Source organism: Mytilus californianus, unplaced genomic scaffold, assembly GCF_021869535.1.
Source record: "Mytilus californianus isolate M0D057914Y unplaced genomic scaffold, xbMytCali1.0.p SCAF_21, whole genome shotgun sequence".
Classification (NCBI taxonomy): Eukaryota; Metazoa; Mollusca; class Bivalvia; order Mytilida; family Mytilidae; genus Mytilus; species Mytilus californianus.
In genome coordinates, this window is record NW_026262670.1 from 3,799,753 (window position 1) to 3,812,020 (window position 12,268).

Sequence of the window (12,268 nt, forward strand, 5' to 3'; positions counted from 1 at the left end):
ACCAAACTTGGAAAGAAGCTTGTTTATGATCAAAAGATAGTATCCAGAAGTAAATTTTGTAAAAAAAAAAATCCATTTTTTCCGTATTTTACTTATAAATGGACTTAGTTTTTCTTCCAGTTAACATTACATACAGTCTGCACTTTAAGTTTTTAAAACATTTATTAGATTCATAAACTATCCTGGATTTTTACCAAACTTGGACAGAAGCTACTTACAATCAAAAGATAGTATAGAGAGGAATATTTTTATTAATTTTTTTCCTCATTTTTGTTGAGCCTGCGATTAACAGCAAAAGTAGGCGAGACACTGGGTTCCGCGGAACCCTTACGAATTTTATTCACACAATAGCCATGATTAGCCATTATGCATGATGATCAGATCAATGTTTTTGAAAAGTGTTTACAGCATATAGATGTGAATGATGTATGTTTATTTCAAGTGTTAAGGGGATGAAAAAATAATTCAATTAATACCTTTCAATAATCTTATACTCAAATTGCTTTTCTGCTGCTGGTTCGTTTGTTTTCATCGTGGTTTCATATTATTGAGTGGATATTGATCGATGCACAGTCGTCATTTTTGCAGCTTTGTACCTTCACCATGAGTTATCCCTTTCAATACATGTATATGGACAACCTAAAAAAAAAATTGTAAAAACATTTATCAATCAATTATAATTGTGGTCATGACCTGTATGCATCATATATTACGGATATTTATCATACAATGTACATATATAATTAAGAAGCTTATTTTATTTACGTAAAGGCTGCACAACCTTAGCCATGCTTAATGTTTATATGGATGTTTTGTGTTGCATGTCCATCCAAATCAGAACATGACAAATTTAAGTTGAATGTGCTGGACATTGTGTAGTAATCATTTCCTTGATTGTGAAGGCACACAATGCAATTGAATATTGAATATATTTCCACCTCCCCCTTTTTAGAACACCAAATGGTCATCCAAAAGTGTGAACTAACGGAGCCCATGAATGAAACTAAAGGGGGTGTATAACTTTTTTTTAAATTTTAATTAAAAATATTCATGATCCAAAACAAGTAAAATGTAAAATCTCATGAAAATTACCTGTATCTTCTGTCTGTCCTACATCAGCACATCGTCTCATCGTAAATTCTTGGTTCAACAGCTAATGTCATGCCTAAATGTTCTGCCGTTTATATGTCTATTTCTTTATTTATCGAAGTTTGTTGAGTATAAATAATCATTAACATGATTAATGTAACCACAGCTGGACAGGATACATACTTGTACAACATTTTTAGTTTCAAATTTGAACCCATTCCATGTATTAATAATAACGACGATCTGATTGGTCGATCGGAAATCCCGGTAATTGAGTTATTCAATGAAATCAGCGGTTATATTTATAGTCTGGTAGAAAAAAATGGCAGCCTCCTTGGATGTAAACATGTGTGTTGAAAAACAACATTATAGACTACAGTTTCACGAATTTTCTGTTCAAATTATGCGAAAACACTTGACATAAGGCGTACAATTGATTGGACTACATTATATGTGAAACGTTTCTATAGATTAAGTTGTACTGTAGTTTTGTCATCTTCGACGGCAACTATTTTACATAAATTCAACACTAGGCTTTCTAAGAAGAAACTTGAAATACTGCCCACAAGAATGTAAAAAAACAGCTTACATCTCGCTCGTCAGATCAACGATGGAATATGGAGCCATAGTATGGGACCCCTACACGGTAACTTACATAAATAAGCTTGAAAGGATACAACGTCAAGCGGCAAGATTTATCACCAGAGATTACAAGTCAAGAGAGGACGGATGTGTCTCCAAAATGCTTGCCCAACTGGAACTGCAAGATCTCCAGACAAGACGAATAAGCCAGAAGTTAATATTTATGTACAAAGTGGTTGAGGGACTGGTTCCCGCTATTGAACCAGACGAATTCCTCAAAAAAGCACGTCCGAAGAGAACCACAACTGGCAAGAAATTCGAAGAATACCACGCAACAAATATTGTGGAAAAGCAAGTAAAAAATCACTCTTAAGTGTTTTGACATTCCACCAAGCAAAACACCACAATATTCAAACTCATTCTTTGTAAAGACAGTGATCGCATGGAATCAGCTAGATGACACTGTAGTGTGCTCATCAAGCGTAGAGAGCTTCAAATCTGCTCTCACGCCCCGTCAATAAATCGGCGGCGCTCTCTCAAACCGTTGTATTAAAGCCAGTATTGGTATCAACAACGTATTCATACAGATACAGATATGACTCGCGTTCAGGACATGAAAATGATGAAAAATTTATCAAACTGACAAAGTTAAGATACCGAAACAGTTTATAGAACAATGTGGAAAATGAAAGCCGTTCACTTTATTTTTCTCAAAAGAACAGTAGACCAGTAACAGTAAATGAACATGAAGAAGTCAAAGGAGAAACAATTATATTATTGTATACATGTAGACTGTAGTGCAGGGCAGTTGCCAGTACGGTCACTTGAAGAAAAAACACGGAGTTACCCTAACAATTGGTACAGACTGAAGATAATTTCTGCAACAGATCTGTTTAAAAACGGCCCTTTTAAGGGCAATGCACATTTTTCAAAAAGAATCTTAATTGTTTTTGTCATTTTTGTCGAGCCTGCGACTTTTGTCGCAGAAAGCTTGACATAGGGATAGTGATCCGGCGGCGGCGGCGGCGTTAGCTAACTTCTTAAAAGCTTTATATTTTAGAAGGTAGAAGATCTGGATGCTTCATACTTTGTATATGGATGCCTCATGTTACGAAGTTTCCGTCAGTCACATGTCCAATGTCCTTGACCTCATTTTCATGGTTCAGTGACTACTTGAAAAAAAAGTTAAGATTTTTTTTTTTGTAAATTAAGTAATAGGATAACTATATTTGGTATGTGCGTACCTTGCAAGGTTCTCATGCCCGTCAGACAGTTTTCACTTGACCTCGACCTCATTTCATGGATCAGTGAACAAGGTTAAGTTTTGGTGGTCAAGTCCATATCTCAGATACTATAAGCAATAGGTCTAGTATATTCGGTGTATGGAAGGACTGTTAGGTGTACATGTCCAACTGGCAGGTGTCATCTGACCTTGACCTCATTTTCATGGTTCAGTGGTTATAGTTAAGTTTTTGTGTTTTGGTCTGTTTTTCTTATACTGTATGCAATAGGTCTACTATATTTGGTGTATGGAATGATTGTAAGGTGTACATGTCTAGCTGGCAGGTGTCATCGTGCCTTGACCTCATTTTCATGGTTCAGTGGTCAAAGGTAAGTTTTTGAGTTTTGGTCTTTTTTTCTTATACTGTATGCAATAGGTCTACTATATTTGGTGTATGGAATGATTGTAAGGCGTACATGTCTAGCTGGCAGGTGTCATCTGGCCTTGACCTCATTTTCATGGTTCAGTGGTCAAAGTTAAGTTTTTGAGTTTTGGTCTTTTTTTCTAATACTATATGCAATAGTTCAACTATATTTGGTGTATGGAAATATTTTATGATCTATATGTCATTCATGCAGGTTTTATTTGACCTTGACCTCATTTTCAAGGTTCATTACTCAGTGTTAAGTTTTTGTGTTTTGGTCTGTTTTTCTTAAACTATAAGCAATAGGTCAACTATATTTGTTGTATGGAAGAATTGTTAGCTGTAAATGCCTGCCTAGCATGGTTCATCTGACCTTGACCTTATTTTCATGGTTCATTGGTCAATGTTTAGTTTACTTGGTTAATGTTAAGTTTATGTGACAGTTGTAATAAAGCTTTATATTTAGGACTATCAACATAATGTCAATGATTAGTAAAGAAGGCGAGACATTTCAGCGTGTGCACTCTTGTTGTATTATAATATTTAATTTCTTATCAGTCCAGCAAATTATATATTTACAAATTAAATCCATTATATAATAATCATGCACTTATTTGAAAAATTTGAATTAGAAGTGAGCCTTTAAATATCTTAAGTCCAAAATCCCACTGGAAGTATATTTGCATTAAATCAAAAATCCACTGAAATATAAACAATAATATTCCACTGGAAATTAATTGGAAAATCTTTGGAAGTTTCATTAGAAATTTCACTGATTTTCCATTGGAATTACAGTGTGAAAAATATTCCAGATGTTTTGGATGAAACTCTAATGGGATTCCATCAGAATATTTTTTTCCACTGAATACCAGTGTAATTTCACTGGAAATCCAGTGGAATCCTATAGACATTTTCAGTAGGGCAATGTTAAGTTTTCTTCTTGGATATTTCAAGCAATAGGTCAACTATATTTGGTGTATGGAATGATTGTAAGGTATATGTCTGTCTTGCAGGTATCATCTGACTTTGACCTCATTTTCATGGTTCATTGGTCAATATTAAGTTTTTATGGTTAAGTTTGTTTCTTAGAAACTATAAGCAATATGTCAACTGTATGTAATACATAGATTGCCTGTAAGGTGTACTTGTCTGTCTTTGATGGTTCATCTGACCTTGACCTCATTTTCATCATTCACTGGTCAATGCTACGTTTTCCTCGTTAAGTTTATTTCTTAGAAACTATAAGCAATAGGTCAGTTATATTTCGTGTATGGAATGATTGTGAGGTGTACATGTACATGATGTATTTCTTGTTTGGTTTATCTGACCTTGACCTCATTTTCTTTTATTATCGTAAGTTTATGTGATACTTGTAGTAAAGTTTTATATTTAGGAGTATCAACATTAAATCAATTTTCAGTAAATGAGGCAAGACATTTCAGTGTGTGTACTCTTGTTTTTATAGGAGTTATGCCTGTGTGAACTTAGAATGTTGGCCTAAATATACTACTGTAAGAGTTTATCATCGCAACTCCTCTGAAACCATACAACAGAATTTCATGAAACTTTGTAGATAGTTAGGACATACTATGTATATGTGCATATGCACAGGAAATTTTTATCAGTTGATTTTTGTAGGAGTTATGAGTTTTAGGAATCGGGTGAGATTTTGTTTGCCCAGTGACAATTTTGGGGTGTGGGGTATGTGAGCGTGCTCACAAAGGTTCTTTGATTCGAGACAATTGTGCACAGACTCTGGCATCATAGCGAGTTGATTCTTCAAGTATATTTTCATAGCTTCTTTCTGTATTTCTATGTGGGTATTAAAGCGACAACCGAAGCACATTTCGTACTACAAATGTACAAACGATCAATGCTTTTACAACACTGTAAAATGACAAAAGAAGGATTCAATTTTGATAATGAGATGTTTATGCTACAATCATGATATACAGTTCATATCAAGCTTTTCATTAGTTTTCCTATGCATTGTTCTGATGTTCTCAAAGGAAGCACATGCAGTCATGAAAAAATGAATTTTATTGGTAAATAAATAAAATATAATTTTGGAATGTATCATGACTGTTGTCTGTCAATCAAAACTATAATAACATACATGGTATGCAATTGAATATTAAATATTAACATACAGTGAAAACAGGCACACAAAAAAGTTATATTTGTATACTTAATTAAAGAGAGTAAAGTTATGATCTTCTACTTTATAGAAAAACTCTTTATGAAAAAATATTGTTGCAGGTGATATGGTTCCAACTGAAATAAAATTAATGGCTGACAAAAGATCTATTGATTTGTACCTCAAATTACTTGAGTCAGGCTCTGAGAAAAAGAAAGACATACGTTTAGTAGTAGTTGGAAAAAAGGGTGCAGGAAAGACATCATTGATTAAAAGATTGTTCTCTGAAGAGAATACAGATGTAACTAGTACAAATGGAATAGAAATCCACACAATAAAATGCAAAGCAATGTCTGATGATGGCATATGGAATAAATTAGATGGTATGATGCATAAGCTTAAACACAAATCTTTCTCTATTCTTAAGCAATGTTAAGAAAGTATTTATAATGTTTTTGTTTTCTAGTTTACATAACTTATTATTCAGCAATATTATTTGATTTTTTAGGGGCTATCTATCAATTTCCAGTTTTCAAAGCATAGGTCTTACCAGATCCAATTCAAGGATACATTTCAATTAATCCAGGTCAAGAATTTTCATAAATAGTTCATCCAGTCAGAAACTATGTGAAGAGATATTTATGGTACAAGTGCAGATCTGGTACATTATAGAAATGGTACCATTAATGTTATAGGCTTTTAAACAGTATCAGAAAAGATGAACAAAATAACTAAAGCTTGATTTGATTTTGTCAAAATATGACCCCAAAAGTTCATTGTTGCATTATTGTTACAACCACATTTGCATCCATATGCATGCGACACATGGTTTGACCTCAGTCAAGATTTTGATTGTGCATGTGCTTATCATGTTCAGTTACTTCATCCCCTTTAACCTGTAACACCTGCCTGATTTAAATTTTAATTAGAAAGATGACGTTGATTTTATCGTTGATATGATATCACACAGAAAAGAGAAATATCATTATAACACTATTTCATGTGTTTTTTATATTTATCTATTTAAATTGCCTTTTTGTCACATGCCTTCTTTAAATAGAGCTTATGTTGACGGATAATTAGAAGTTTTCAAGTCGTAAAATTGTTGATACTTCATGAAAATTGTTCGCCTTTTCTATTGTTTTCTGTGGACTTTTTGTACTACTGATATACTTTTAAATATGGTATATACGCATATAAATCAATTCTGAAAGTTCCAAAATCAATACAGTTTATGTGGATTTGGTAGCTAATGCTGTTTTAACATGTGAAGACATGGATACAAAATGTGTCATGATTGCTCATGAGACAGCTTTCCACCAAAGACCAAAGGATGAGGGTGAAAACAATTACAACTCACTGTTTGCCTTCAAAATTATATATTAACCACTCTGTCTCATAGTGATTAAAACAGTTTTATTTTCTAAGGTAATATAATGATTCTTAATGCATGCTTTTTTTATAATTTTGAGGAATATTGATATTATCATCAATAGTAGTTTGAAACTTTATTTAGCAAAATATTGATAGTATTAAGGTATGTGTAGAATATGCATCAAGTTTTGTGGTTTTCATCAAATCTGTTATATCAATATTACAACCAACTAAAGAAGCTCCCTTTTCAATTGTCATAACTGTACATGTAAAAATAAAATTGAGAATGGAAATGGGGAATGTGTCAAAGAGACAACAGCCCGACCATAGAGCAGACAACAGCCGAAGGCCACCAATGGGTCTTCAATGCAGCGAGAAACTCCCGTACCCGAAGGCGTCCCTCAACTGGCCCCTAAACAAATATGTGTATTTATACTGGATAATTAATGGTTGAACAAATAATTGGATGGCAAAGTTTACTGTGTTACTGCTAATTGCTGATTTTATGATGTGATCTTACTTAACATTTATCACATTTCTTTAATATTATTGTAATTTTATATAAATAATAGGAACCAATGAAGAAAATGAAATTCATGCAAGACTTTTGAAACAATACAAAGGAACAATCGAAGCATCAGTAGAAGAAGGAACACATAAAGCTGTGAAGGAAAACACACCATCATCAAGTTTTGATGAATCAGAGGAATCAGAGACAGTAACCCAGCAGCCTAAAAAAAGGAAACTTCAAGTAACCACTGAATCTCAAGTTGAACCTCCAGTAACCTTGCAACAACGAAATCAAGCATTAGAACAGGCAAAAATGGAGATTGAAGCCATGCTTAAATATACTGTTGATTTACATGACAGAGAGGAGTATGCCACATTATTATTGTGGGATTTTGCAGGAGATGAAGAATTTTACCACACACATCAAACTTTTTTATCACAAGATGCAATTTATCTTGTCGTAACAAAACTCAATGAGGCTGACGACAAAAAAGCAAAAGGTAATACATCATATAGATCAATAAGCAGGAATGAAAATAATAGTTTTATTTTATTTTTATGCCCCACCTAGGGGCATTATGTTTTTTTGGTCTTTGAGTCCGTTCGTCCATCGGTCCGTCCGTCAGTCCGTCCGTCAGTCTGTCCTGCTTCAGTTAAAGTTTTTGGCCAAGTTAGTTTTTGATGAAGTTGAAGTCCAATCAACTTGAACAACACATGTTCCCTATGATCTGATCTTTATAATTTTAATGCCAAATTAGAGTTTTGACCCCAATTTCACGGTACACTGAACATAGAAAATGATAGTGATGTGGGGCATCCGTGTACTATGGACACATTCTTGTTTCTTTATAGCTTAGAACACACATTATTGTCAAGAATTATGTATGACCAAAAACAAAAGATGTCTAACAATCATCCAGTGAAATAATAGATCTTATTTACCGCTGCCTGTGGAATGTTAGTATAATAAGCTCAGTAATCAGTGCTTCGGTAGTGACATCATTTATCACATTACTAGCTACAAATCTCCTCCAATAAATTAAGAAGTTATTAAGAAACTAAAGTTTTAACTCCCTCATGCACATTTGAACATAAGCGGATATTGCTACTCTTTCTGGTTGCGTGTACATTTCTTCTTTATGCAATGGATGTATATGTGTTGTTTCAAATAAACTGTCATTTTGTAGTTTTTGATGAAAAGCATATATCTACCAAGGTCTTTTTGTTTTGTGCAATACTTTGCAATTCCAACCAGACTCAAAATTAACTTGCTATTGAGGTTTAAACTAGCAACAACATATTGCATATTTAGATAGAAAGTTATATGCTCTGGCAGGCAATGAAAAAACCTTCGGTAAAATATAGTTAATTTTTTTAAAAAGGTACGATAATGATTTCTTTCAATATAACCATTTAATGTAATTCATGACAATTTATTATGTTTCCATAGCATAATTAATATTTTGCTAAGATATTTCTGACTAAAAACTGACTCATAATTATAACAAGCATTCTTTTAGTATTAATTAACCAATACAATGTCCCAGACAGAAAGTTACAAGCAAAAAGATGGAAGATACCAATCATAATTAGTGGAAGACAAACTAACAATGCCTTGGCTAAAAAAAAAGCCGGCGAAAAGACACAACAACAGTCTACAAAACACTGCATAGAAAACTACAGACTGAACAACATTAAAAACAAGGGTTGGCATCATGTGCTCTTAAAGGGTAGGCAGATCCATGTCCACAGGTGGCACCAATCGTGTTGCCCATTTAAGTACAAATTCAGTAATAAATTTGATTTGGTGATGTAAAATTCGTGGAGAACAGTTTAAGTGAAGACTGAGATTGAGATGTTAAAAAATTGTTCCCTACATTCTCTTGTGCGTGTTCCTAGTCTTAAACTTTATCAGTAGTTGTTGTATAATACAGCTTATTAATGTTTTTTCTCAATTTGATATTTATGTGTTAAGGGCAGATCTATAAAGTGTAATTTGTACTTTTCCTTTGATGTATAGTCTCTGAAAATGGCTCACCTTACTATCCCGATCTGAGTTTTCATTAATTAGCTTGAATGTTAATTTGACTAGTGTTGTTCCAATGAGTCTTCATTTCTGTTTCTTGAGAAGAATTTGTTCAACCTATTCAGTCACTATCAAGTGTTAAAATTCATATTTAGACGCAACACATAAGTGACATAAATAGTAACCAAAAAGGTGCCACCATTACACGAGAGAAGCTAGAACAAAAAATAAACATGCATTCCATTTTTTCAGTGGGACTGTCATTTAAAATTAAGATTATGTGGTTTGATTGACAATGTATAGACAGCTATGCATAGACCAAAGAACAAATATGTGAACACATTACAAGTTACTGTATGCCTTTCAATTGATCATATTTCTGGTCCAAGTTGAAAAATAAATGACATGCAAAAACTACAAAAACTGAAATTAAATAAACCAAAATTGAGTTACATTTAATTAAATGTTTGAAATACGTATGAGGTCGACAGGAAGTGAGCTTTATATGCTATATTATACCCCTCCTATTAACCGCAAATTAAAAAAAATATAGCATTTCTAACTCCTTTACATAGTATCAATACTCCAATAAGTAGTTGGTTTTTATTAAACATGCTGTATAATAACCCCGGGGTCAATTTTTCATATGGTATTTTGACCCCTGGTTCACTTTTCAAAGGGGTTCAAAATACAATGTGACGTGGGTCTTGGTTATTCCATGAAATTCTATTCATTAAGAGTTTACATTGTAGGAAAGAATTTATCTCTCTTATTTACCTATTATCTGCTGATTGTAAATTTAACTTTTCATCATACTATAAATGAGGTGACTGTACAAAAGGGATCTGACAACGACATGGCAAAAACGACCAAAGGACAAAACAAAACATAGAACTAAAGACCAAGCAACATGATCTCCACTAAAACTGGGGGTGATATCAGGTGCCTTTGAAGAGGGACGAAAGACACCAGAGGGACAGTCAAACTCATAGATTGAAAATAAACTGACAACGCCATGGCTAAAAATAAAAAGACAAACAGACAAATAATAGTACAGAAGACACAACATAGAAAACTAAAGACTAAGAGACACGAGGGTAGGCAGTTCCTGCTTCAAATGTGGCACCCGTCTTATTGTTCACGGAAGTATACATTTTGTGAAAAATCTAATTCAGTGATGTCAAAATCTGGGAAAAGAGGACAGGATACGACTATTGGAACATATTTATCATCATTGGTGAAACAGATATTCCATAATAGTCGACCAACTTGTGATGGAGTCCATAAAATGTTCCATTGGATAACTTTAACCTTACCACTTGGACCCCATGTTTCAATGCCTTCCTTGTAGGCAGCAACCCTATATCAAGGTTATCATGATGAGAAATGCAAGTTCTTGTAAATTGTATTGACTGGGATACATTTTCCCCATATGGAGACCATCTGGACACAATATAATTAAAAACTGAAGTGTAAGATAAATGTGCTGATGGAAAGTTATTACTTTGTAGAGATGTTTCAGTTGTGGATGAACTCAGTACATTGCTATTGTAGTACCACTGAAGTGCTTGATAGTATTGAAGAGAAGAATAAGTCTCTTCATCCTCCAGTCATTCTTATTGGTTCACATAAAGACAAAGTTGAGGCTTCTGAGGAAGTTAAGGTATATATTAGTATACATATTTGATATTTTAACTTGAAGTAGAGGAAACTTTATAATGAATATGGAATATGTATAAATTTCCACAAAATAAAAATTATAGGACATAATTAACCTATGCAGATGCTATTGCATTAATTTGTGATTTGCATTAAAACACAATCTCCTTTTTAGCTCTACTTTCTGAAGGAAATGTGAGCGTATGCCATCACTTGGCATCCGTCGTTGTCCGTCTGGTGTAAACTATTTCAAACATCTTCTACTCTGAAACTACTAAACCAATTCCCACCAAACTTAAGCTGAATGATCCTTAGGGTATCTAGAATAAAGTTTGTGTTTTATTTTCTGTTTCGTCAAAAAACATGGCTGCCATGGCTAAAAATAGAACATAGGGATAAAATACAGTTTTTGGCTTGTATCTCAAAAACTAAAGCATTTAGAGCAAATCTGACATGGGGGTAAAAGTGTTCATTAGGTGAAGTTCTATCAGCCCTAAAATTTTCAGATGAATCTAATAACCCATTGTTGGGTTGCTGCCACTAAATTGGTAATTAAGTCTTCCAAACAAAGTTTGGGAAGACTTATTGGTTTTGCTCAGTTCTTATTAAGTCTCCCAAACGAAGTTTGGGAAGACTTATTGTTTTTGCTCAGTTCTTATTATTATTCTTCTTCTTCTTCTTCTTCCGCCGCTTTTAAATTTGAACTTGTCCGCACCCGTTCTCCAAAACCGCTTGTCAGATTAACTTAGGGTTTCACAATATGTTAGACTAACATGTCTAGTGGTGCAATCAGGGTTTTGTTTGTGCAATGGGGTTTATAAAGGGGTACTTTGAGGGGCAAAAAGAAAAGAGGGTTTTACTATAGAACCCTATGGGATTTTATTTTTTTAAATTTTCAAATGATTATAAATTGAAAACCGTTTGTGATAGACACAATCTTTTTAATTGAAAATGTTCTAAATGATAAAGCCCATTAAATGAAATACAGGGTAAGTCCCCAGGGGTCACCCCACCCCCTGCCATTTAAGAAAGTTCTAATACCTTTTAAGTGGTCAAGATCCCCACCCCTAAACCATATATATTTTGGTTTGTTATGCTAAGATGGTTTGAATGATATACAGAGTTAGTCCCCAGGGGTCATCCCGACCCCCTGCCATTTGAGAAAGTTCTAATATCTTGTAAATGGTCGAGATCCCCACCCCTAAACCATATATATTCTGGTTTGTCATGATAAAGCACATCAAA

At 33.7% G+C, this 12,268-nt stretch overlaps 1 protein-coding gene across 1 annotated transcript in view; it reads left to right on the top strand.

The window, feature by feature from the left end:
• Nucleotides 1-12,268, top strand: part of LOC127731840 (uncharacterized) — a 96,397-nt gene that overhangs the window by 46,054 nt on the left and 38,075 nt on the right. Inside the window, exons 3-5 of the mRNA XM_052240686.1 lie at nt 5,577-5,837; nt 7,401-7,838; nt 10,876-11,027. Of these exons, the coding sequence (XP_052096646.1) occupies nt 5,577-5,837; nt 7,401-7,838; nt 10,876-11,027 (851 nt within the window). The remainder of the gene's footprint in view (nt 1-5,576; nt 5,838-7,400; nt 7,839-10,875; nt 11,028-12,268) is intronic.